At 47.2% G+C, this 27,298-nt stretch overlaps 1 protein-coding gene across 4 annotated transcripts; it reads left to right on the plus strand.

Annotated features, from left to right (window-relative positions):
- Positions 1 to 2,554: 2,554 nt before the first annotated feature.
- CCNF (cyclin F) lies at positions 2,555 to 27,280 on the plus strand. Of its 4 annotated transcripts, none has more exons than XM_053277151.1 (18): positions 3,351 to 3,602; positions 4,557 to 4,665; positions 7,037 to 7,191; positions 8,128 to 8,234; positions 10,106 to 10,173; positions 11,320 to 11,513; positions 11,987 to 12,040; positions 13,165 to 13,269; positions 14,141 to 14,218; positions 15,778 to 15,929; positions 17,913 to 18,077; positions 18,977 to 19,100; positions 20,064 to 20,244; positions 20,955 to 21,042; positions 21,910 to 22,009; positions 22,926 to 23,050; positions 24,657 to 24,826; positions 25,199 to 27,280. In XM_053277151.1, coding segments are annotated over exons 2-18 (2,322 nt in total). In that variant the 5' UTR covers positions 3,351 to 3,602; positions 4,557 to 4,664; the 3' UTR covers positions 25,654 to 27,280. The 4 variants fall into 4 exon arrangements, with proteins under 4 accessions (XP_053133127.1, XP_053133126.1, XP_053133125.1 ...); XM_053277154.1 differs by lacking the exon at positions 3,351 to 3,602 and adding an exon at positions 4,244 to 4,379; XM_053277152.1 differs by lacking the exons at positions 3,351 to 3,602; positions 4,557 to 4,665 and adding an exon at positions 2,555 to 2,573.
- The last annotated feature ends 18 nt before the right edge of the window (positions 27,281 to 27,298 follow it).

Raw genomic sequence — 27,298 nt, forward strand, 5'->3', positions numbered from 1 at the left:
GGGAATGGAGGGTTTAAAGGGATTCCCATTAAGGGATTCCCATTAAGAAAAAGGAGGGGTTCTGCAAATGTTACCCTGGCATAGAATTGGCAGCCTTAGTGTCTAGTGTGTGTACAGGGCACACACATACTCATTATGACTGGAGGAGATGGAAGCTGGTTAGGGTTGGAGAACCCTTGCCTTAGCTGTAGAGAATGCAAGCGTGCTTAGAAATATTAAAGAGCAGCCAAGGAGCAGAGCAAGCCATTGATTGTGTTTTCCCTCAGGCAGTTTGGATGTTATTATCCAATTCCTTTGGATTCTGATCAAAAGTTCCTGCAATGGGATTGCTCGTAAGTAGTTTCTCCTCTTTTGCTGCAAAGGAATAAGATCTTCCTTTCTTCTTCTTCTTCTTTTTTGCTGCAAAGGAATAGGAGCCAGCGTGGTGTAGTGGTTAGAGTGCTGGACTAGGACCGGGGACTGGACCCGAGTTCAAATCCCCATTCAGCCATGAGACTTGCTGGGTGACTCTGGGCCAGTCACTTCTCTCTCAGCCTCACCTACTTCACAGGGTTGTTGTGAAAGAGAAACTCAAGTATGTAGTACACCACTCTGGGCTCCTTGGAGGAAGAGCGGGATAGAAATGTAAAAATAAATAAAAATAAATAAAATAAAATATTCTTCTCCGATTGCCAAGATATTGCACTGGGTCCCAGATTAGATGGTCAGAATCCCAAAAATTACATCCACTGAAATTCCGCCATGAGAGTGAGTGTTGCTTTTCCCATGCTGACTGCAAACCTTACAGGTGGCACCTTGGGGAGTACACGGTCTGCATCTTGAGCAACTCTGCATAGTTTTCCTCTTTCACAAGAAATAACTTTTTTGCTCCACTCACTATTCATGCTGAGTAATAGTGGTGCTTATACTTCCCTTAAAGAAAAAAAGTTTCCTTGAATTAAAAAAAAGGCATCAGCAATATGAGCAAAGAATTGCCTAATGAAAATTCCCCTCCCTTGAAGTGCCTACATCTTTGTAATTTGTCTTTTTTGCATTATTTTTGTTTCGGATGCCACCTGGTGGCAACTGGATGTGATGTTGTTTTTGTGCTTATATAAAGCCATTAATTTCATCAATGGAACACACTGGAAGCTGCTTTCTGCTGAGGGAGACCTTTGGTCCATCTAGCTCAGTATTACACTGACTGGCAGCAGCTCTCCAAGGTTGTTGTTGTTATTATTATTATTATTATTATTATTATTATTACATTTTATATCCCGCTCTTTCTCCAGGATGCTCAGAGCGGTGTACTACATACTTGAGTTTCTCTTTCACAACAACCCTGTGAAGTAGGTTAGGCTGAGAGAGAAGTGACTGGCCCAGAGTCACCCAGCAAGTCTCATGGCTGAATGGGGATTTGAACTCGGGTCTCCCCGGTTCTAGTCCAGCACTCTAACCACTACACCACGCTGGCTTTCTTGCAGGCAGGAGTCTCTCCCAGCCCTACCTGGACATGCTGCCACAGAGTGAGCCTGCAATCTTCTGCATGCAAACATGCAGTGGCTCTTCCACAGAGATAAAGCCCCATCCCGTGAAAAGAATATCTTACAGCGCTCACATGTAGTCTCCCATCCAAATGCAAACCAAGGCAGACCATACTTAGCAAAAGGGACCATTCATGCTTGCTACCACAAGACCAGCTCTCTGTCTCCCCAAAATGACAGAGGCTGGATACAAAGACTCATTTACCAACTTGCCAGTTTGAGATGCAAAGCTGTTTCCTTGTTCATTTCTTCTGCATGGGCTGCTACTGAACAACATAATTCAGGATTATCCTGAATTACAGGGTTGCCATGTCCCTTGGAATTTAGGGTATCCCCCAGATTTTGGCTCCTCCACCCAGCTGTTAAATTCCACCCAGATTTACACGAATTTCAAATGCACTGCCCAGTTTGCCCGGACTTTACTCTGGATCCAATCACATGGGAGAGCAGAGAAGGAGGGGAAAGTAGGCAAATCTGTCAAATAAATCAAAAAATAAAATGCAAATTAGTTGCCACATAATTTGCATAATATGCAGATTAGGCCACCAGGATTTGGGAAGCTTGAATATGGCAACGGTATTCAGGAACACAATTGCTCGAGCTCTTTCTCAGTGAATTGGTGCCCAGCCAGAAGTGAAATGGACAATCAGCTGGAGGGGAAAGCATGTTGTTGGCTCCTCTCACAGGAGGTCACTCATCTGGTCTATGGGAGGAGAGCTGGCCTGGTGGTAGCAAGCATGAATTGTCCCCTGTGCTAAGCAGGGTCCATCGAGGTTTGCATTTGAATGGGAGACCACATGTGTTGAGCACTGGAAGATATTCCCTTCGGGGATGGGGCTGCTCTGGGAAGAGCACCTGCCTGCTTGCATGCAGAAGGTTCCAAGTTCCCTCCCTGGCAGCATCGCCAAGAGAGGGCTGAGAGAGATTCCTGCCTGCAACGCTGGAGAAGCTGCTGCCAGTCTGTGTAGACAATGTTGAGCGAGAGGGACCAAGGGTGTGACTCAGTATATGACAGCTTCCTAGGTTCCTATGTTATAAGGCTATAAGTCGGTAAGGCTCATTTATTCATTACTACGTTTGTATACACTCCCTTGCTCAGTAAGGATTGTGTTTGTTTATTGTTATTATTTAATTTTTTTAATACCGCCTCACCCAGATGGCTCTAGGCCAGGAGTGGGCAAACTGGGCCCTCCTACTGTTTTTGGACTACAACTCCCAGCATCCCTTTCCACAATGTATTGTGGCTGGGGAAGATGGGAGTTGTAGTCCCAGGACATGTGGCCTGCTGAGTTTGCTCACCCCGGCACTAGGAGGGTCACATAAATAAAACAGATAAAAGCAAGATAAATAATGCTTAAGGAGTGGTTTTAATTTATTGGCATCAATAAAGGGGTATGTTTCTCCCCCCACGACGCTGTCTGTCATGAATCAATGCCTGTCAGTCGGCAGAACTACGGGAGACATGAATGACAACTGACTTCGCCCGTCAGTCAGGAGCCTGTCAAAACTTTCAGCGCTCGAGCCCCCCTCCCTCGGCCCGCCCTTCCTTTGCGCCTGCGCCCCAACGCAGCTCCGCGCGAGGCGTTCCAACCACCAACCGCCCCCCAATTCGAATCCGCATCACGGCTGGCCCAATGGCTATCCAGCTCTCCAAGGCCGCTTCTGCGGCTCGCCCGCTCCGCTTCCCGGCCCCTCCCTCCAGCCAATCACAAACCCGGCTGGGTTTGAAAAAGCGGGCGCGCGGCTGCTGAGGAGAGCCTCCCCGAGAAGGGGAGGCGTGGCTTGGACTGCGCGGTCGGCCGTAGCCCGCGTCGACGCCAGCGATTGGCTAGTCTGTGTATAGGCGGGGGCGGGGCTTTGGACTGAAAAAGCCGGCGGGGCGCTCCTTCTTCCCTTGGCCTGAGCAGACTTCGCGTGGGGCGGGAGGGGGGACGCGGGGCGGGGCTAGAGTGGGCCCCGCCCACCGGTGCCGAGGCGCTTACTACGAATTAATTTCTTGGCGCCGCCACGGTTGTTGCGCTCGTCTGGCTTTGCGCTCCGCCGAGATTCGGTCTCCAGCCGCAGGGATGAAAGCGGGTGGTGAGTGCCCATCCCCGGGGCGTCGGGCCTGGGTCTCCTTTAGGGCTGTATGTCTCTCGTGCTTGGCTGCCCCTTGGAATATTGATGGGTCGGGGGCTCCCCCCCCGCCCCCAAATCAATTTGACCGCTCTGCAGGGCTTCACTTCGGAGTCTGTTCCATAGAGTTCATGTCTAGTTTGTGGCAAGCTGTCTTGGGGGTGGCCAGCACGAATTTCCCCCTCTGCTAAGCAGGGCCTGCCCTGGTTTGCATTAGAATGGGAGGCTGGGTCATGCGTGAGCATTGCAAGGTATCCCCCTGCGGGGATGGGGCTCCTCTGGGGAAAGAGCGCAGGAGGTTCCAAGTTCCCTCCCTGGAATCTCCAGGATGGGGCTGGGAGAGACTCCTGCCTGCAACCTCGGAGAAGCTGCTGCCAGTCTGGGTAGGCAACACGGAGCTAGATGGGCCAAGGGTCCGACTCGGCAGAAGGCGGCTTCCTGTGTTCCAGGTTAAGGGGGCAAATAATGCTGGCGGGAGGGTCTCCAAGGATCGCTTCCGCCTGAATGGGCCACCCTATGGCTTGCTGTACATGGCATGTTCATTGCTGTTCTGTGGCGCATTCCAGACGAGTAATCTTAGGCTGCTGATTCTCCGGGCTTGGCCTGGAGTCTCCAGGAGTCCATTTCCAGGTGACTCTCGAAATTGCAAGCCCTGGAGATCCGAATGGCTTGAGATTGTGGAAGAACGTCGGAGACGGGCTGATCTCCAGAAATGGCTTCAGTGAGAGTGTTGTGGTGTTGGTGCGTTAAGTGGGGTGTTGGGGGGGTATCCCTGGACATAAGCCCACTGCCGAGGACTGGATCACATCCAGCAGGTGTAGCTAAAAAGGTGGGCATCATCCCACTTGGGAAGCGGTCTGAACGCTTCCCAGCAAGATCCTGGAGGGAAAAGGGGTCCGCAATACTTCCTCCTTACAGCTCCTGCAATACCTGGGCGTCATCCCCCTTAAGAGGCGAGGGTCTTCCTCCCAAGTAACTGCGCACAGGATTGCAGCCCGCATCAGATCCAGTGGGACCCAACCTCTGAGTAAGCACGCTTCCTTAATGCTGTGAAGCTGCAATCCGCAATATATGGATGGGGCGGGGGAGGCATCTAGGTCAGGAGGAGTCAAAATTGCTAGGTGACTAACTAACTGCGGGGAGGGCAAGGATAAGAATCGGTTTCCCAACGTGCAGAAGACTCGCTCCCCGGATCCCCACTTCCTTGCAGTCGGCATGTCGCTTGCCGTTTAAACGGCTTGGCCGGTGAAGTTCGTGGCTGGCGAAACATGGCAGGGGAACTCAACTGCTGGTGCCAGAAATTTAAATGCAGTGTGTGTGCTTCGCATCCGTGACTTTATCCGCAGACCTTTTGCTTTGCAGCTTCTTTCGCCGGCATAAAAGGGTTTTTTTTTCTTGCATTGCTGCTTTAATGGAGAGGGTGGGCGTGAGTTTTTGTTTAAATCTCGAGCGGTGTGTGTGTTGGGGGGGGGGGGTGTCCCAGCCATTTGGGCGGGTGGATTTAAAAAGTCAGCCGAGCCTCTAGCGGGACAGGAGCTGCCGGGAGGGGGTGGAGACTGCCTCGAGGCGCTTGTATAAGGCATCCAAGACAATTGCAGAACATTGGCTTGTATTTTGGACCCTCCTTTTAAAAAAAAAAACAGTTCCTTCCCAAAGCTTTAGATATCTTAACGCTAGGCTGTATTGCAGAGAGACAAAAGACTTGGGAAGAGAAGATGCAGACAGTTGAGGATCTGAAACGGAGAAATGTGGAAATCTTGAAACGGAAGCAATTGAGGCTTTGAAACTGAATCCCTAGTCTCTTGGTGTTTCAGCAATGTTTAGGAAATCGCTGCATTTCATAGAAATCCTATAGACCAGGGGTTCTCAAACGGGTCCCCAGATATTGTTGGACTCTCTCTGCTGGCTGGGGATGATGGGAGTTGTAGTCCAACAACATCTGGGGATGCAAGTTTGAGAACCTCTGGTCTATAGACGATAGACTTCTTTTCATCATGCAACGGCTTCTTTATTTTGTCTTCTAGCACAATCATGCAATTAATCTCGCAGTCTAGAACAGAAGTGCAACAGAAGATTAATTTCCCATTGGTTTACGGTAGCGGTTCCCCTACTTTTGCTTCCTTAAAGAGGAGCTGTTCTTGCGTACAATCCTGTGGTCACTTACCTGGGAATAAGCCCCTATGAACGCAGGATTCCTTCTAAGAAAATACACCCAGGATTGAGCTGCTGCAATCTTAACAGCCTGATTATGCAATGTTCTTTGTGTGTCAGGGGCCTGACCACAGTTCTGCTGCTCCATATGTGGCAATAATAGAAAGACTGATACAGGAACAATCAAGCCAAATTTAAACCGTTTTGTTTTCTATTGACTTAAGTGGAAGGAGTAAGCAGGTGCTTAAATCTCTTAAATTGACTTCTGTGGGATGGAGTGCAATCTAAACTTGTTTGTTCAGAAGTAAATTCCACAATGGGGTTTTCTGTCTAGTAAGTGATCATAGGACTGCAGCCGTTAAAGTTCTGATGCTGAACTTTGACTGGAAAGTGCCATATGCATCTTCTATACAAAGATTTCTTCTGTGCAGGAAAAAGCATGAAACACACACTTAGCTAGCATGCGCTTGCATTCTGGTTTGTGGACCGTGCACCAGGAAGCCATGACCAGATGAAGCCTCCTTCCGTTTGTATGCACAGAGAAATAAAACAAGTATTTGTGGGCTCTAGGCCTCTTCAGTGCTTTCCATTAAGGGAAAGGGGAAAACAGACAAATTAATGTGAAGTGGCCTTAACGAATAAACGACTAGAAATCAAGATACTTGGCATAAAAGACAAAAGCAAGACACTAGGTTTGTAATTTTATTCTAGTGCGAATGGATGAGCTCTCCTAAATTGCTTGTGAGGATTAAGATGGTACCAGTAATTTGTTAGCAGCCACTATTTTTGTTGCCCAGAATACCTTTGGGAACAGCACTGCATTGTTCCCTGGGAAACTGAAGGCTGCAAATTTTGTTTTCCTGGAATGCCTCTTGGGAATAATGCTACATGATGATGTCATTTCATTCTCGGGAGGTGCTGCAGAATAAAAATGGCAGCCTTCCCCTTTGGCATATGAATGGCTGTGAATATACTCCTGCTTGAATGGTGTGTAGATGAATGGGAAGTGTATATGATTATGAAGAATCCTGCCTGGCAGAGTAGAATGGAGTAGCTTTGCTAATATCTTCTGGCCCTAGAAGTTTCTATATCTTTATTCCATGATGTAAATAAGTAACTTATCCAATATCTCTCTCTCGAATCGGATCAGTTGTATGTCTGCCACGGCTTCCATGCCACTTTTTGAGATGGTTGTAGTTTGCTACGTCTGCATTCCTTCCTTTCATTTGCTGAAATGCTGCTTCTAGTGATCCACTGCAGATGTGCCAGGTGCTTCGCAGTCCCTTCAAAGCGGAAGATGAGGCAGAGACCCAGAGTCCTGACGCTACTGAGCCTCCCTGAAGATGTTCTCTTCCATGTTCTTAAGGGGTTACCTGCCGAAGACATCCTCTCACTCAGAGCTGTAAGTCTGATTTGGTTTTCTTAGTCTGTTACTCCTGAGTGTGCTAAACTAGTGGGTTATCCTGCCCTTTTGAGTCACGATGGGGACAAAACTGAGTCTTCATGTCAGGAAACTGGACTGGCAAGTTACTTCTGGGATGAGGGAGGCCTTGCTCAAGATGAAATAGTTGCAAGGAGGTTGGAGATCCACCTTCCAGAGTGCTTGTGGCTGTGTGGTGCTCTGCAGGTGGTCATAGAGGATGGGGCTGTAGCTCAGTGGTAGAGTATCTGCCTTGCTTGCAAAAGATTCAATCCCTGGTAGTATCTCCAAGTAGGGCTGGGAAAGTCTCCTGCCTACAACCTTGGTGAAGCTGCTGCCAGTAAGTGTAGACAATACCGAGCTGGATTTATTTATTTATTTACTTATCAAATTTGTACACTGCCCCAAACTTTTGTCTCCGGGCTTTTAACAATAACATAAAACAAGTTAAAAACATACACACAAACGTAAAACAATTTAAAAATCAAAAGCGGATTAAAACCTAAAAATTTAAAAAGCTGAAAAGACTTGGGTGAAGAGGTGGGTTTTCCGATGCTTCTTTAAAGTTGTCAGAGATGGGGAGGATCGTATTTCAGCAAGGAGCGCATTCCATAGTCTCGGCAGCAACCGAGAAGGCCCGTCCCCGTGTGGCCACCAGCTGAGCTGGTGGCAACTGGAGACGGACCTCTCTAGACAACCTCAATGGGTGGTGGAGGTCATAATGAAGAAGACATTTTCTTAAATACCCAGGGCCAATGGTCTGACTCGGTAGGAGGCACCTTCCTGTGTGTGCCTTGCCCTGTGTTTGACCATAAGAGGGCTTGTTTCTAAGTGTTCTGGGTTATAATCTACTTGCCTTTTTCTCACTCACTCATCTTCTGGTTTCACTCCTCCCCTTCCCTCCCACCCGACTTCCAGGTGCATTCTCATCTGAAGTACCTTGTAGATAACCATGCTAGTGTTTGGGCCTGTGCAAGTTTTCAAGAATTGTGGCCTTCTCCAAACAACTTGAAAATGTTTGAAAGGTAACTCGGAACTCCCCAGGATTAATGAATGTAATATAGTTCAATGAAGAAAGCTGGGACCCTTAATCAGACTTGTTTAACTGGATGAGAATAATACAATCTGCTTCTTTGTAAAATGCATATATTGCAGTTCATGCTTGTTAGAGGAATACGAGGAGGGACCTTGGTAATGCCACTTACTGTGTGGAACTTCTCACAGAAGGAGACCTGGATGACACTTTGGGAGCTGGATGAGCTCCTGTTTAAACAGATGTCTGAGTGATTTTCTTGCTGTCTTGGTTTTATTTTGCACTCTTGTTATTTGATCAGTTCTGCATCTACATTCTGGTTTGTTTAAACCCAGGGCTTGTCTAAAGCCAAGGAGCAGTGCCTTCACTATGGTTTGCAAACCAGGATGTGAAACTGGCATTTAACTCTGGCTTCATATTGTGGTTTGTAAACCATTTGAACTGGCCCATTGTGGGTCTAAAATTTGCTCTAATTGATTATATTGCAAGATGCCTTTGCACGACAAGTAAGCGGGTTGTGTACAGTTAAAATAAACACATTACAGTATGGTTTGCCCATAATCTGGCAGTGAACCAGTTCCTTCTCTGCAGTACTCCTGTAAAAAAAGTATATAATGATATCTGATCTGTTATCTGTTAGCTCAGTGGCTATGGCACATGTGATCACCCATGGAATGGACTGCCAAGAAATTTAGGGCCAACAAAAGGAAGTACTTTTTAACACAACACATAATCATCTTGTGGAATTCTCTGCCACAAGATGTGGTGACATTCAGCAACCTGAATGGCTTTAAGAGGGGTTTGGATAAATTCATGGAAGAAAAGTCTATCAGTGGCTACTAGTCTGGTGGCTATAGGCCAGCTCCAGCCTCAGAGGCAAGGTGCCTCCGAATACCAGTTGTAGGGCAACAGCAGGAGAGAGAGCATGCCCTGGTGGGTCACTGTATGAAGCAGGATGCTGGACTAGATGGGCCTTGGGCCTGATCCAGCAGAGATGTTATGTTCTTATGCACTCGTCATTTCGTGTGTGTGTGTCCCCTGCTATCAACTTCGTCATGCCTGGATCAATATGAACCAAATCTGGTCCGGTTGTAGGGACATTTCAACAATGAGGTTATGTCACGCCAATGTATGATGTCATGCACCCCAATTCAAGATGACGGACATGTAAACTCTTGAGACACAAGTGGGCTAACTTGTGAACTGCCTAACTGATTTGAACCAAATTTGCTACAGCTGCAGGGACACATAGGGATGCCTCGGTGGCATAGTTTGTGATGTCATCTACCCCAGTTCAAGATGGTGGATGTGTAAATATTTGATGGGTAAACCTGTGGACTGCCTAACCGATTTGAACCAGATTTGGTAGTTGTGGTGAGTGACACACGGACACTTCAACGGCATTGCTTGTGATGATGTCGTCCACCCCAATTCAAGGTGGTGGACATGTAAACGTTTGAGGTGCAAGTGGGAACTGATTTGGACCAAATTTAGTATAGTTGTAGGAACAGTGAAAGGAAAGTAGGCAGATCGGTTATTACTAGAACTGGTTATCATCCTGTGGCAGAGGTCAGATCTTCCTGCCTGGGTATGGATTTCTTACAGTGAAGGAATAAAAAGTTGCAACTTTATTTAATTTCTCTTTTTATTATCCTGCTACATGTTGTAGAGCATTGGTGATATAAGCTGATACCACAATGCTTGGCAAACAATATATTTTCTAGGAAAAGGAATTAAAGACCAATGGCAATTAAGTATTGGAGCACCAATTCTTGAATTGCATCTGACTTAGATCTGTTACCCTTCCGAATATTTGAGCTCCTGTGTGTTCTGTCATTAGAGAAAACCTGTCTTTTTGTGCAGGGCTGCAGAAAGTGGCAACTTCGAAGCTGCTGTGAAGCTGGGCATAGCCTACCTCTACAACGAAGGCTGTAAGTACCAGGATACTGTGCGTACTGATCTGCATGCAAGGCCAAAACTTAGCACTGTGATGTAAGTAGAGGGGTGGATTTTGCAGCAGAGACTTGGGTGTGTCTGTGTATATAATCTCCCGTTTGTTGACATGTATTCTTTATCAAAGGCACTTCCTTCACCAGCTAGTAAACTTGCTCAGTGTCTAAGCTCTTAGAACACGGTCTGTAATGGTTATTCTTGCTCACTGTTAGTCACTGATGGGATGGTTTCTGGCATCCACTGTTTCAGGGGTTCCCAACTTTTGGTACTCCAGCTGTTCCTAAACTACAACTCCCATCCTCCTCAGCTACAACTTATTGTTGTTGGGCATGATGGGAGTTGTAGTTCAGCAACAGCTGGAGTGCCGAAGGTTGGGAACCCCTGAATTAGTGGATGCAGAGAAGTCTGAGCTAGTGAAGTGAGCACGTGGATAGACACGCAGGTTCCTGATCCTCAAGCAGTGGTCAGCAATCTATGACACAGGTGCCAAAAGTGGCACATGAAATGATCTTGAGCGGCACTCAAACTGCCAGGAAGACCACCTGCTACAGTGCCTGAGGTCTGCCTCCAACTAGCGTGTCGCTGCTTGCCGTAGGATCCAGGATCAGCAGCTGAAGTTTCTCTGGCTGTGCTGGCTGGCTGGTTTGCTCACACATGTGCATGTGAGAGCCAGCTGGCACAGCCAGAGACCTCCGCTGCTGTGATCCTGGTTGCCCACTGCTTACTACAGCAAGAAGTAAGGCAGGAGTCTCTCTCTCAGCCTTACTTGGAGATGCTGCCAGGGATTGAACCTGGGGTCTTCTGCATGCCGAGCGGGTGCTTTTCCCTTGAGCTATGGCCCTATCACTACAACATACTTCCTTGATGACTGGCTGCTGGACATACAGTTCTCTGGCCATTGGTTCTGTCACAGCTGCCCATGAAGGAGAGTCTCTCCCCCCCCCCCCCCCGTCCACTGTTTCCACAGCACTGAGGCCTGCAATTGGGTGGGTCAATTAGGCAGCTGCTGCCCACAGTGAGGAAGTGATCCCTGCCAAGGAATGAGAGCGTTGGTTTGTGTATTTCGGCCATTGGATGTCTTCGCTCCTCATGGTCTGCTAAGCACTCTCTTCGTTCTTGTTCAGTGTCTGCCTCCGAGGAGGGTCGTGCAGAAGTGAACGGGTTAAAAGCCTCCCGCTTCTTCAGCCTGGCGGAGTCCCTCAACATCTGGGCGACGCCCTTCATCTGGCTCTTCATCCGCCCTCCCTGGTCTCTGAGCGGGAGCTGTTGTAAAGCTGTGGTCTACGAGAGCCTCAATGCAGAGTGTCAGGTGCAAAAAGTAAGCCCTTTTCTCTCCTGGTTTTCGGCCCTCAACAAGCTGGCTCTTGGGTTTTGTCAGCAGCAGCAAGTATAGGAACATGAGAAGCTGCCTTATACCAAGGCAGACCATTGGTCCATCTAGCACAGTACTGTCTACCCAGACTGGCAGTGGCTTCTCCAAGCTTGCAGGCAGGAGTCTCTCTCAGCCTTCTCTTGGAGATGCTGCCAGGGAGGGAACTTGGGACCATTTAGACACCAGGTAAAGAGCTTTTTGTTCACCCAGGCTTTTTAAATTCAGCTTTTCAGATTTTATATGACTTTTATCTAGCTTTAAAATGAGCCAGCAGGCCTGCTCTAAGCATTGGCATATGATTGACTGTAATTTGCAAAAATGATTACATGAAGGCATTGATTTTTAGGGATCAGAAGGAAAAGTAACTTTATATAGAACATATTTAATGTTCCAATTTCTCTTTTAATGCTCTCTTTTAGGCTCAAAAAGGTTCGATTCTCTATTGCTTGGCTAAGGTTCTAAATCTCTTTGAGGTAAGATGTTTCTAATGGTCCATCTTACTATTTCTTCTTCAGGCTTGTAGAAATGCAAAAGAATCAATGTGACCCAGTACTTTGGTGTAAGATCTTGTACGCCAAAAGCAACATTGGTATAGTGGGCAGCTTATGGGTTCTCTTAAGAGCTAGATTGGGTCCCAAGTTTGGGTCCCCAGATACTGTTGACCTACAACTTCCACTATCCACAACCACCGTGATCAAAGGTCATGTTGGCCAGGGATGATGGAAGTTATAGGTCAACAGCTGGAGTGCCAATGTTGCCTAGTCTGCTGTGGTGACTGTAAAACTGTCCCCTATTAACTAGGCTAAGACGTGCCTTTTGGAGGATGGCTGTTATATTTATCCAGGGTGGAGGAACTGTCTAGGTATGTGCATGAAATGCTTCATGCATATCCCAGGGGGCGGGGAGGGATACCTTTTTAAAAGAAGGTAGGCAGGTCCTACCTGCTCCTCCAGTGAGCCACCATTGCCCTGCACCACCCCATCGCGGTGCTGTTCTTTAAATCTAACTTGAAAGCAGCTGCTGGGATACTGCTTCCAACCGCCCCCGCATGGTATTAGCATGCAAATGGCATTGACACACATGCTGATGCCATTTGCTTGGTCAACAGCCTACCTCCTCTTAAAGGTACCCCTCACTCTGCTCCGAATCATTTCGGCACCTCTCCATAGAAGCACTGAAACAATTCGAGCACATCCCTAGAATTTTTCCTCCACAGAGTCCCTCCCAGTGGCTGTTGCTGGTGTCTCCCTGTGTTTCTTTTTAGATCTGGAGGAACCTTCTTTCCATTCTTCTTTCTATGTAAACTGCTTTGAGAGCTCTAAAATGGACTCTTAACAAATATTTTAACCACAAGTTGGTCATGACTAGTTTGTCGCACTGATTTCAGTGTGCTTAGTCATGACTAATGTAGTCTGGATTCTACCTGCTGGATCTTGATGTCCCTGTATATTCCAGTAACAGACTAATTGGCACAGATAACTTCAGTCCCTTGATTGATTCAATCATCTTGATTGCGGTCCAAGGCTAGCATCAGACAGAACAGCAGAGCATTATTCAAAATAATAAAAACAAATTATGGACCCCTTGCTGTTCTTAGGATGAAGAAAAAAGGAAAGAAGCCCTTGAAATGTTTGAGAACTCTTCGAAACAGGGCTGCTTGCACAGCTCCTACCTCCTCTGGGAAAATAACAGAAGAGCTGCTGTGAGTATTTAAGGCTCTTGTATTGTGCTAGCAGATAAACCATGTTGGTAGGACCAGACACAGAGGAGACCCTTCTGGCTTTCGGCGAGAGCTAAATCTCACTGCTATGGCTGACGTAAATGGGCTTAAGTGCAAAGAAGGCAGGCAGTAGCATCGATGGTAATTGTGGAGAATGGTTCCCTCGCGAATACAGAGCTCCACTTGTATCTCCCATCCCTCAAGTACAATACTGTCCTGGGCGGTTCACAACACAAAAACAATAAAAGGAATCTAGAATTTAACACGACTCTGCTGCCTGCCTCATTCTGAAGCTGGGGAAGGCATCTGGGTAGCGTGTGCCCATCTTACCCAACTGGGGCTTGACATGATCAAGCTCCCTGCTTTGGTTTTACCCAAAAAATTATCACAAAACAGGAGTGAGCCCAACTTTCGGAATTGGGTAGTACTAGTCTCCTACCCGTTTTTTGATCCTGTGAACTGCCATATAGAATTCTAGAGCTGGAGGGGGCAGGATCTTGGAGGTTCTCTTCCCCCAACCTCCTGGTTGATGCAGGAAAGCCAGAGTTACAGCATCCCCAGTAGATAGCTATCCAGCCTCTGCTTGCAATTTGGTTCCATCCTCCCTGGTTCTCTGGAAAGAGAGGTTCTTCTAATGTGGAAAATCTGGTTGTCATTCGTTGGCTAAGACTTCGGCCCTCCTGCAGATTTTGGCCTACAACTCCCATAATTCCTAGCTATTGGCTACTGTGGCTGGGGATTATGGGAGTTGTAGTCCAAAAAGTGTAGGGGGGCCTAAGTTGAGCAGCTGGGGGGCCTAAGTTGAGCAGGCCTGGCTAAGAGCCTGACTGTGGTGGTGGTATGTCCTTTGCAGATGTCAGATCCGGGTAGATACCTCCAGAGCCTCCGGAAACTCAGGGACTATGCTGCCAAGGGCTCCTGGGAAGCCCAGGTAAGTTTGCCACTTGTGAATCTTGAGTGTCTTCACTGAGCAGATGTTTACTCTGCTGTAATACTCGCATGGAGAACCAGATAAGCAGAGTCTGCCTTATTTACTTAGAAAGTTGTTGCGTACATCTCCTCTGCACTTGAAGTCGCCTTGAGTATTAGTGTGAAACGAGTAGCTTTCTGTGCACATATTGGAGCTGTTAACCTGGATTCCCTTCCGGGCAAAGGACTGTAGCTCAGTGTTGGAGCATCTGCTTCGCATGTGGAAGGTCCCAGTTTCAATCCCTGGCAGCATCTCCAGGTAGGGCTAGGAAAGATTCCCACCTTGAAACCACAAAGAGCTGCAGTGTGGACTATCCAGTGTGGACCGACCAAGGGTCAGTCTGGGTATAAGGCAGCTTCCTATGTAAGGCAACTCAACTTGATTAAAAACCACTTTGCCCAGATAATGAGCACAGTCAGTAAAAGGCACCATAGGAAGCTGCCTTGTACAGAGTTGGACCATTCGTCCTTCTAGATCAGTATTGTCTACACTGGCTGGCAGTGGCTGTCCAAGGTTTCAGGCAGATGTCCTTCCCAACCCGGCTAACTGAGCAAAGAGGCATCTTCTTAAAATGGCGATTTTCTTTATCATGCAGGGGGAGAACTGGCCCTATCAGGGGCGTAACTACCATTAGGCAAGGGGAGGCAGTCGTCTTGGGGCCCCACAGCCTCGAGGGGCCCCCCAGAGGCACGTCACATGACTCCCCACCTGCCCATGTTGCACCCCCTATGAATTATGTTGAGTCTCTTGGAGATCGGCAGGAGCAGAGAGTAAAAAAACTAGATTCAATGTGAACTAGATATTCACCATATTCATAATGGGGCTGTGAGTGTGAGTGCACGATCTATTGTGAAGTGTGTTTGTGTGTGTGTATCCACGAGTGGCCCATTTTAAAATCTTGTCTCTGGGCCCCCTCCAACCTTGCTACGCCCCTGGGCCCTATCCATCCCCAGCACAGCATCCCTCCAGTGGCTGTTGCTAGTGTCTGTCTTATCTTTTAAATCTGTTCTGTGTAAACTGCTTGGGGAACGTCTGTTGAAAAGCGGTATATAAATATTTGTCTTCATATCTGGAGATGCTGCCAGGGGTTGAACCTGGGGCCTTCTGCATACAAGCGGATGCTCTATCACTTAAGCTATGGACCCGAAGAGAAATATTCAGGAATATTTGTACAGGGAAGAGAGCTGATCTTGTGGTAACAAGCATGACTTGTCCCCTTAGTGAAGCAGCGTCCACCCAGGTTGCATAAGAAAGGGAGATTCCTGTGTTCCTATTCCACAGCACAGTGTTCATATGTGGTCACCCACCCAAATGCAAACCAGGGCAGACCCTGCTTGGCAAAGGGGACAATTCATGCTTACTACCACAAGACCAGCAGTGACTTGTATTCTTGCTGTCTCGGGAAAAATCCACAATGTGTAGCCTTTGCAGTCCTGGACAGAAAACCCTCTGTTTGCCTTCCAAAGCTGAACACTTAATTTTTCTAACTTGTGCTCTCACCTTCTCTGTGTGTGCTCTAGATAGCTCTAGCCAAAGCTTGTGGCAATGGGAACCAGCTGGGATTGGAGCCGAAAGCCTCCAACGAGATGGTCTCTCAGCTCTTCCTGGCCTCTCCTCCTCTCAGCAAGCAGAGCATCTTCACCGTTCAGAAGGGGATGAATGAGACAATGAGGTAGTGACATCATCCAGCAACCCCAACGATCCTAAAGAAGTCTGTTGAAGCCAAAAAGGGCTCCCTGCAGTTTCCTCTGCAAAGTAGCTCTCGTGGGCTGCTGGTCTATTATCCTAGCAGCTTGCTGGGGAAAGTACCTGAATGCCAGCGTATTTTTTAACATAACTGAAGAACTCTTTAAAAATCCTCCTCTTGATCTGAAAATAACAACCCACTGCTGGTTCCTGCACTAATGAGATGGCTTGGCAGAAATGACATGAAGGTTCCCCCCACCCCTTCCCGATGATACAAATGAGCTTTCAGTGATCAGCCTTTGTGAATGTCTTTTTAAAAAGAATGTTCACAGTGGGAAGATGTTCTGTTCTCCAGCTAATGGTTGGGCTCAGATCAGCCTAGGTTTTTCTCCCTCAACCCTCTTTTTCTGGAAGGCGTGCTGGGATAGCGAATTGAAGTGGTGGAGAGGAAGACCAAAAAAGTGACGCTTAGATCTGAACAGTCGACAAGTTTGTTAAAAAGCTTCAAGCCGGATCTGTTCTAATCTAAATTGGTAGAAATAACTTATTGGCAGGAATTGCTCTTGTTGGGGGGAGCAAAGAACAGGGCTGTTCTAGTGGCTGTTGCTGGGGATTATCTTGTTGGTTTGTTGATCAAATTTATAGACGGCCCAAACTTTCATCTCTGGGCAGTTAACAATGAGAGAGAAACAATTAAAATACATATAAAAGGTTAAAACAAAATAACAATTGAAAATCAATTAGATTGCAAGCCCTTTGGGGACAGGGGACCATCTTATTTGTTTTCTTCTTTATAAACCGCTTTGAGAATTTTGGTTAAAGAACAGTGTGTGTGTGTGTATATGTGTGTATATGTGTGTATATGTGTGTATATGTGTGTATATGTGTGTATATGTGTGTATGTGTGTGTATATGTGTGTATATGTGTGTATATGTGTGTATATGTGTGTGTGTGTGTGTGTGTGTGTGTGTGTGTGTGTGTGTGTGTGTATATATATATATATATATATATCCATAGTAGTAGGGATCCACAAATTTAGACTTGGTGTATTAGTCAGCCATTATCTGTGGTTGCCACCGGGTGCCTCGGATCCTGTTCTGGCATGCAGATGGAAGGCTTGTGAGAAGAGTCTTTTGTCACTTGCACTGGGAGATGGAGATGGCAAGGAAGAGTGGGAATCCCTCCCTACTTGGAAAGGATCACTGCTGTTTCTCACCTTCTCAGAAATGGCCGTGGAAATGAGATCCCTGAGAGATCTGTGTGCTGCTCTTGCCAGAGGGCTGAGGCACTGGCAAATGGATCTGGAGTTGCTTGGTGAACAACAAATATTTACAAACTGCTTTTCAGCAAAGGTTTCTAAAGCGGAAACAATAAAGATGGCTTCCTGTCCCCAAAGGGCTCACAACCTAAAAAGAAACATAAGATAGACACCACCAGCAGCCACTGGAGGGATGCTCTGCTAGGGGTGGAGAGGGCCAGCTGCTCTCCCCCTGCTAAATACAAGAGAATTGCCACTTTAAAAAAGGTGCCTCTTTGTCTAGTTAGCAGAGGAAGCCACAATCTAGCACCTTGCCCAGGAAGAGAAGATTGGCCACAGGCCTATAGCTGTTTACATCCTCTAGGGCCGGACTGGGTTTCTTTAGGAGTGGTTGAATAATAGCTCCCTTCAACAAAGCTGGGACTGCTCCCTCTTAAAGAGGCATTTAGAACCTGCGGGACCCAGATAAGAACTCCCTGGCTACTAGAGTTCATAGGCCATGCAGGGCAAGGGTCAAGCATGCCAGAGTTGTAGGGTTGTGCTGTAAAGTTCCAGTCTGGAGGATGGGGTTTTGGGGGAGGCGGGGGGTGCCCACTTGGAATTAGTCCTGTTTGTTAGCATTGTAGCAGAGTGTGATACATGGATTTGAAGATGATGATGATGATGTAGCTATTGCTTATTCTGGAAGTGCATTCTGCCTCTTGTTCTAGGTACATCCTGATTGACTGGCTGGTAGAAGTGGCCACAATGAAAGATTTCTCAAGCCTCTGTCTCCATATGACAGTCGCGTGTGTGGACCGGTACTTAAAAATGAGACCTGTCCCCCGAGCTCGTCTCCAGCTTTTGGGAATTGCCTGCATGGTTATCTGTACACGGTGAGCATCCTAATTATGTGTGATGAGGGGAGGGGTGCTCATTCCTCAAAGCTTGTGCCTGTCGGGTACAGCCCAGGATCCACGATGGATTTTGGAAGTTGTGGCAACTAATTATTTCCCTTGCTGCCTCTGCCTGCAGTTTGGTTTAAGCAGTCTGGAGTTCTCAAAAACAGTGTCTGGCTGGGAGTGGGAGATCTATCTGTATAAGTGGTATTGTGGAATCCAGGTTGCTGGAAGAGCAGTTTGGGATTTGGGTTATTGTGGAGCTAGGAGATACCGTATAATCTCTGTGGTTTCATCATAGGTGATAAACATTAACCATTTCTGCTTGAGAACCCACACCTAAAATCCTCTGAACTTGTGTAACTGTATAGGTTCCCATCCCTATTTTGGAAAAGTATACTGTTTCCATTAGGGCAATGACCTTCTTAATTGACTGGCCTAACCCTTGACTGGGAAGAGATCTAGTCTTGCAGTAATGAGCATGAATCTGCTAAGCAGGATGTGCCCTGGTTTGTATTTGGATGGTACAATATTCCCTTTAAGGGATGGGGCTGTAGCTCAGTGGTGGAGTATCTGCTTGCATGCAGAAGGTCCTGAGCTCACTCTCTGGCATCTCCAGGTAAGGCTGGGAAAGATCCCTGTCTGAAACCTTGGAAAGTCAGTATAAGGCAGCTTCCTATGTAACCAGTTCACCAATTAAAAACCGTTTTAACTGACTAATTTGGAACACCGCTTATATAGAGATCTTTTCTACAAGTACTTAAACAGTTAATAGCAACACCGCCTAGGAAGAGGCATTCCCTCCAATGTAATCCTCAAGGTCCGATCTGTAACTGAATAAGCACGATTCAGCATTCTTGTGTCTGAGCTTTGATGGTAATCTCTCTTGGTTCCAGCTTTATCAGCAAAGAGATTCTGACGATACGGGAAGCCGTTTGGTTAACGGACAACACCTACAAATATGAAGACCTTGTCAGGATGATGGGGGAGATCATCTCTGCCCTTGAAGGCAGGATAAGGGTAAGCTTATCAAGCTGGCGAAAGCCTGGCTGCTGTCGGATGTGGAAGGACAGAGTAGATGAACCTTAGACTGATTCAATAAGACAATTCTTGTTCATCGCTTGCCTTTCTGTGAGATGCCTTACAGACTGGAGAGCTACTATGGACGTTCTGAAACTTGGGTCCCCAGATGTTGCTGTGCTTCAGCTCCCAACCTTTGGCCATTGTAACTCAGCAACATCTGGTGCTACTGCCTTGGAAACTCAGTCCTATCTCCTGTGTATCAGTGTTGCTCAAAGTTTTTCCTATCTGATGTTCTTTATAACAAACTAGCAGGTGAAGCCCAATGTTGACCAGGCAAAGTCACTTTGTATAGATTACACTCATACTTTCTTGAACGGTCCTATATGTAATAGCATTTTGAATCTTGAGCTGTCTGAACAGTGGCCAGGTGTATGTTGCAGTCTGACCTAGATGGTGGCTGTTCCAGAAGATCTCCCCACGTGGGGGGGTCCCCCACTTCTGTGCACCCAATTTTCCTGGGTATAATCTTGGGGAATGAAGTATTGCCTGAACAGGTCCTTCTTAAAGAATCTGCCAGTTCTCCTGCTTCGGCATTCTGGATGGGATACTTCAAGCTTTGCCATAGAGTAGCCAATCTGTGGAAGAGAGCAGCATTCTGAGAACAAGACAACTGCAGAATGCCCTAAGGGCATGATTATGCCTCTATTATGCACCCCATTTATGGAATAGCCTCCCCAGTGAGGTTCACCTGGCTTCATCACTTTGTTCTTTTAGATTCCGGGAGAAGACCTTTTTGTTCACTCGGGCTTTTTAAATTTTGATCTGATTTTTAAAATTAAAAATGTATTTTAAATTGTGTTGTAATTGTGTATTGTATTCCCCCCCGCCCCCCGGTTTGTTTGATTTAACTGAGTGTGTGTGTATCTCATGTTTTATGTTTGACTCTCTTCTATTTTAAAGATACCTACTATTGTGGACTACAAAGAAGTGCTACTGAACATAATCCCACTGGAGAGAAGAACCGTGCACCTGTACAGCTTTATCTGTGAACTCTCGCTCTTGAACACGGGCCTCTGTGTGTACTCTCCAGCCCGGATGGCTGCAGCAGCCTTGCTCCTCGCCAAAGCACTGCACAAGCACGGTGAGTTGTGCATCTTGCTGTTGAGCCCTTGAGGGGGGCCCTCCCATGCTCTTGGATGGTTGCCTCAGTGTTGTGTTGAACTGCAGGGCAGCACAGCAAGAAACCTCGAGATGAGAGGGCCAGGTGTGAGAGCTTGTCTTGTGGCAGCAAGCATGATCTCTCCCCTTTGCTAAGCAGGGTCTGCTTTGGTTTGCATTTAGATGGGAGACTACATATGTGAGCACTCTAAGATATCCCCCTTGGGGGCAGTGTTCCCTCTAACAGGGATTCCCAGATGTTGTTGACTACAGCTCCCATAATCCCCAGCCAAAGGCCATTGCAGGAGGATGCCCCATCATCCTCACTGGAAGAGCATCTGCATTCTTGTATGCAGAAGAGTGACAGAAGCTTCGCTCCCTGGCAGCATCTCCAGGTCAGGCTGGAAGAGACTCTTGCCTGTAACCTTAGAGAGCCACTGCCAGTCAGTGTAGGCAATATTGAGTTAGACAGACCAATGGTCTGACTCGGTGGCTTGGCATAGGGCAGCTTCCTATGTTCCTTTTGAAGAACAGTCTTAGTTCAAGGAGCTCTGATCATTGGCCTTGCAGCTGACCTCCCAATAGATCATCAATACAGTTATATCAAAACTGTAGTTGGGATACAAGATGATTGTTAACCTATACTGTGCAAGACTAGTGGCACGAATGTGAGTCTCCCCCTTCTCTCTCCAGCTCATCCTTGGACTAGTCAATTGTCTGAAATCACAGGATTTCCCCTTGAAGAGCTGATACCCTGCGCACTCAATCTCCACAAGAAGTGGTAAGCATCTCTCACTGTGGGGGGTGAACAATATGGATGAGCCAGTGCTTGGGGCTGCCCATGGCAAATGCTTTGGGCATCGTGTCACATCACTGAAGGCCAATTCCATGCTTGGAATCATTAGGAAGGGGATTGGAAACAAAACTGCTAATATCATAATGCCCTTATACAAATCTATGATGTGGCCATATTTGGAGTACTATGTGGAGTTCTGGTCACCATACCACAAAAAGGACATTATGGAACTGGAGAAGGTGCAGATAAGGGCAACCAAGATCATCAGGGGCTTAGAGCACCTTCCTTACGAGGCAAGGCTAAAGCACCTGGGGCGTTTTGGTTTGTTTATTTGATTATTATATTTTATATCCCACTCTTTCTCCAAGGAGCCCTACTACATACTTAGGTTTCTCCTCACAACAATCCTGAATGGTAGGTTAGGCTGAGAGAGAAGTGACTGGCCCAGAGTCACCCAGCAAGTATCATGGCTGGATGGGGATTTGAACTCAGGTCTCCCGGGTCCCAGTCCAGCACTCTAGCCACTACACCACACTGGCTTTTCTTTTAGAAAAAAGTCTGAGGGGAGGCACGATAGAGGTGTATAAAATTATGCATGGAGTAGAGAGAAGGTTTTCTTCCCCCTCTCATAACACTAGAACCAGGGGGTCATCCCATGAAACTGATCACCAATAAATTTAGGTCTGACAAAAGGAAGGGCTTTACCACACAACACATAACCGACCTATGGAAATCTCTGCCACAAGATGTGGCAGCAGCCACCAGCTCTGATTCCACGATAGAATTCTTCCTGGTTTTGTTAAGCTGCTCAGTTGAATCCCTAAAATAGGTTTCCCCTTTTTTTCTTTGCAGTTTTCATGAGGATGTCCCAAAAGACTATAGGCAGGTGTCCCTAACTGCTGTGAAGCAACGATTTGAAGACGAGCGCTATGAAGAAATTGGCAAGGAAGAGGTGCTTTTAACCGCCTTTAGCTTCTCTCCTGTAGGGTTTCTGGGGAGTAGGAATTGGGGGTGTCCCAACCCCTTTAAATATCAGTATGGCAAAGCAGCATGTGTCGGCTCATAGGGACACAAGAAGCTGCCTTATACTGTCAGACCATCAGTCCAACTATCTCAGTATTGTCTGCTCTGACCAGCAGTGGCACTCCAGGGTTTCAGGCAGGAGACTTTCCCAGTTCTTCCTGGAGATTGAACCTGGGACCTTCTGCATGTGAAGCAGACACTCTACCGTTGAGCTACGGCCCCATCCCTATGGATTCCATTTATTTATTATGATTTAATACATACGAAAAAGTCCCTGGGTGAATCACTTAAAGAATCATTAGATGGTGATCATAATCCCTTTTGCACTGATTGATCAATTGTTTGTTTATATAAACCAATGGGCATATTACTGCAACTTATGGATGCATTTTTTTTTGCGCAATACTGAAGGAAGCCTAAGAACTCCACAATTTAAGCCGTCAGCATCTATTGTGGAAAGAAAAGGCCATCCTTAATATCCTCCCTGTCATGCCTTCTGCAGTACTGCACCAGAACCAAAATAGCCTTTACAGAAGTGTGCCTGTAACTCTTGGTCCACTGGCTAGAACTGGTGCCTGCCGGATTTCCTCGGCTTGGTTGGCTGATCTGCAGTGTAACTTGCGGGAGTCACAGATGTATGTGGACGTTCAGTGTGGGAGAATGGCAGGACACTTCCGTACAGGGGTTGGCCTAGAGCTCTTGCCCTGCTGGCAGGCTTCCTGGAGGTCTCCGATTGTCCACTTGAGGGAACTGGACTGGCTGGGGGCGGAGGGCTTTGATTGGACACAGAAGGTTCTTCTGTTCATGGCAGGAGCTATATTATCTCGCTGGACTATCTGCCTTAGGTGTCGAGTTACAGCCAGCTCTGTTCACTGCTTGGAGTGAAGCAAGAGGATCCGGAGCCCGACTCTCTGTACATGAACACGGTGGAAACCTTCCTCACGTCTCCATCAGGAAAGAGAACTAAAAGGCAAGTTCTGTTCCTAAGGTGTATCGTTGCAAGGTGGCTTGGATGGTGGGGGTGGGGGTGGGGTGGGGAGCTGGCCTGGATATGGTGTGAGGAGCTGGCCTTGTGGCAGCAAGCATGAATTGCCCCCTCCTGCATTTGAATGGGAGACTACATGAGTGAGTACTGTAAGATATTCCCCTTAGGGGGATGGGGCTGCACTAGGAAGAACATCTGCATGCTTCCCTCCCTGGCAGCATCTCCAAGATAGGGCTGAGAGAGACTCCTGCCTGCAACCTTGGAAAAGCTGCTGCCAGTCTGTGTAGACAATACTGGGCTAGATGGACCAAGGGTCTGACTGGGTAGAAAGCAGTTCCTGTGTTCCCAAATCCAAAGCCACTGTCAGTCTGTAGACCAAGGATTCTCAACCTTGGGTCTCCAGATGTTGGACTTCAACTCCCATCATTCCAAACCAAAGGCCACTGGGGCTGGGGATTATGGGAGCTGAAGTCCAATAACATCTGGGGACCCAAGGTTGAAAATCCGTGGTGTAGGCAATACTGAGCTAGATGGACCAAGGGTCTGACTCCACAGAAGGCAGCTTCCTGTGTTCCCAAATCCCTTTTGGCATGTGATTCCCTGTATTAACTAGATCAGGAGTCACCAATCTAACAACTCCTGATGTTGCTAAATGACAACTCCCATCATCCCCAGACACAATAAATGGTAGCTGGGGTGATGGGAGTTGTAGTTTAGCAACATCAGGGGTTCCCAACCCATGGGACTCCAGAACTAGATCATAAGCCCTAATCTTATGCCGATCGTGGTTTTGAACTGGAATTTGGTATTCTTTAATGTCTTTCTGTGGCTACCCATCTATCTTGGGTACCCAGTAAAATAGTTAGAAACTTCTTGGTAGAATCACAAACGTACAGATTGTGTATTGGACCTAGAAAAAGGCTTCTCCAAGCAAGCAAGCAGATGCCACATGCCTCACTTTCACTAGGCGGAGGCTGGTCTGTCTTCTGGGATTCTGTACAGGAGAACCCTATTCATTGGGGGAGGGCAGCAGTTAGTGAATCCACAAATAACAGGACATTAGGTCTATGGGAATGGGATGGGGGGGGCAGATTCCCGGACTACTCAGAATGGCCCCAAATTGACCAAAAATCACAGTTTTTGCCCCCATTCCCCCAAATCACCCCTAAAAGTGCCCTACCATAGAAACATAGGAAGCTGCCATATACTGAGTCAGACCCTTGGTCCATCTAGCTCAGAATTGTCTTCACAGACTGGCAGCGGCTTCTCCAAGGTTGCAGGCAGGAGTCTCTCTCAGCCCTGTCTTGGAGATGCTGCCAGGGAGGGAACTTGGAACTTTCTGCTCTTCCCAGAGAGGCTCCATCCCCGGAGGAGAATATAATCTTGCAATGTTCACACTTTTAGTCTCCCATTCATGTGCAACCAGAGCGAACCCTGCTTAATTAAAGGAACAAGTCATGCTTGCCACTACTCCATGTTGCAGAGTGGTCCATGGCATCCAGCGGGCCAACCATCGGCCAAAAATCACGGGTTTTGCCCTGTTTCCCCCCGGCTAAATGAGCCATAATCAACAATTGAATTCTTTCCTCAGGAGAAGGGAAGACAGTATCCAGGAAGACCGGGGCAGCTTTGTAACTACACCCACTGCTGAACTGTCCAATCAGGAGGAGAGTCTCCTTGACAACTTCTTGGACTGGAGCTTGGATTCCTGCACTGGTTACGAAGGAGATCAAGAAAGTGAAGGCGAGAAAGAGGGAGATGGTAAGTCTCTCTTTTTTTCCATGGGCAGTACTGCCACAGAGCCGAGGCGCTCAACCTTGAGACCTCAGATGTGATTGCCACCATCCCCAGCCACAATGGCCTTTGGCCACCTGAAGCTGGAGTCAGAATCTGGGTAGGACGCCCTTGACCTACCCAGCTGGGGCTTGACGGACGAGCAAGCTCCCCACCTCCAACCTTGCTTCTGATCAAATATCAGGAGCTCACCCAGCTCCCAAATTAGGGTAGGAGACATCTCCTGCCCCAACAATAATTGTGACAACTACTTCATTGTACAAGTGTTGTGTGCTGCAAGTAAGAGGAAGCTGCTTGCAGTTAGAGCCCCCAAATAATAGGTACTGTCTTTCTGTGTAGTCACTGCTCCCAGTAGAGTCCTGGATGTAACCATGCTGTATGTAGACCCTGAAGAACACTGCTGTCAAGAATCCAGTGACGAAGAGAGTGTGGCCAAGGAGGGGTCTTCTCGTAACCCAAGACATGATGGCCAGCCAGGGGGTGAGAAGAGGTGGCTTAGGTGCCATGCCCTCCGACAGTCGGCTCCCGAGGTCAGCTCTGGATACTCCTCTGTCAACAGTGCCAGCCCGACTTCCACTATAGATTGCCACTTTGGTCCATCGCTCACAGCTACCTCAGTTCAGCCTCGGGGCCTGGCCAAGAATCAAGGCCTTTCCCTGCTTCGTGACTCCGAATCGCGTCTCCGCTCCGCCCAGGCTCGGTCGGGCAGGAGTGACAGGAGGCAAGCGAAACGGAAAAATGTGGCTGAGTACAATGAAGAAGAAAAGATGAACTTGGGCTTCTTGAGCCTCTGATGTGCCAGTCCTGTTTACTCTGATGTTGGGCTTCTTGGAAGCAGGCAGGAAAAATGGGGGGCTTCTGGGTGTAACCCCCCACCACCGGGTCCGTACATGCCTGTGGGCTGCATCCCCCATACGATTCCAGGGCTGTGCAGCTCTGGTCTCCCTTCACGTTTACCCACACTTTCCCAGGTTTTTGTCTTCCTTCATCTCATCTTGTGGTATTCTAATGGCCAACCCTGAGGCTGAAGGCACTCGCAGGCGTAGCTGTGCCTTGCCTTGTAAACGTTTTTGTGCAAGGCAGGGGAAATAAAACGTCGCTGCTTTTCCACTGCCTCCAGTTCTATGCAAACATTTTGCCCAGTGTGCCAAATAACATGATGGAGCATTTGGACGAGTGTCCAGTGCCTTATTCAGCTCTGCCTTTAACCCTCTTTCACCTTGGCAAGATCTCTTGGAGCTCTTACGTATCCCAACAGATCATCTTTCTGAGGCCTTGGCTGCTCTGGGTATGCCAGTTGACACACGCTGTGCCCTTAACTACTTTTGTTACTCCAAAATATCAGGTTCTGCTGCGGTTTACTGAGGATCGTGTTCCTGTTTACAGACATTTTATTTTTTTGTTATAATTTGAGTCCAGGTGCTACTCTGCCTTATGTATAGTAAGCAATATGGCAACTTATGAATTAGTGGCAAACAGCTCTCTGTGGAAGATGCATTCGGTGCTAATGATTTGGTTGGAATTCTTCAATATTTGACTTTTTGCTTGTTCGTTATTTTTAGTTGCCAGAGATTCCTCCTCCCTTTTAATCCTCACTCTGGTTTGTGTTGCATTAAAAAAAAAATCTGTCGGCCCTTAGTGTCGGACTCAAATTTAAAGCTCCACTTGCATAATTGCAGTGTGGTGGGCAGGAGAGGTCTTGCTACACACTGAGACCATTCACACAAGAAAAAACTGTTCTACCTAGATTTTGGGAGCCATGTGTACTCTCAGTTTCCTGTTGTGTGGAAGCAAGGTAGGAGGAAAACCTGGGTAGCTTTTCCTCCTTCCTTGATTCCACACAACTGGAAACTGGGAGCACACACAGCTCCCAAACCCAGGTAGAACATAGCTTTTGATCGTGTGAATGATCTCACTAAGTTGATGGAAATAAAGGCCTTAAATTGTATTGAGAGGGCAGAAGTTAACTTTAAAAAAAAAAAGGATAATGCTACTGCTGGTTTCTGGCTGCTTGGTGTAACCCACTGTTTACAGAATCTGTGAAATGAATTAACTTTGCAACAAAGCTGATTACACTAATTCCATAGTCGAAGTGCCATAACTTAGACAAGGGCCCCCCAATTCTTCCATGAGAGTTAACCCATCTCCTTTCTACCTGTACTTGATCAAAACTTTGAAATGGTGCCTTTGCTCGTCTAATGTATAGACAAGATTTCAGAACAATGGCCTTTGTTCTGTCTGTAGGGGTGCAGGATAAAGTTTGGTTCCTTGGAAGTTATGCCAAGGTACAAAACTTGTGTGATGTTAACAGATATGAGAAACACTGGACGGGCTAAATTCTTTTTAAAGAAGGTAATGTCAATGACAGTTCATGTTGGCTAGTGATTTTTTTTTATAAAAAGCCTTTTTATATATATACAACTGACTTCTGGCTTTATT

This window comes from Hemicordylus capensis, chromosome 13 (genome assembly GCF_027244095.1).
Source record: "Hemicordylus capensis ecotype Gifberg chromosome 13, rHemCap1.1.pri, whole genome shotgun sequence".
Taxonomy (NCBI): domain Eukaryota; kingdom Metazoa; phylum Chordata; class Lepidosauria; order Squamata; family Cordylidae; genus Hemicordylus; species Hemicordylus capensis.

Bases quoted from the DNA above. Each gene is read 5' to 3' on its own strand.
- CCNF (XM_053277150.1), top strand. The intron at 19,101-20,063 runs GTAAGCTTATCA...TCTATTTTAAAG, and splicing joins CCCTTGAAGGCAGGATAAGG to ATACCTACTATTGTGGACTA. The intron at 21,043-21,909 runs GTAAGCATCTCT...TTTTCTTTGCAG, and splicing joins CTCAATCTCCACAAGAAGTG to TTTTCATGAGGATGTCCCAA.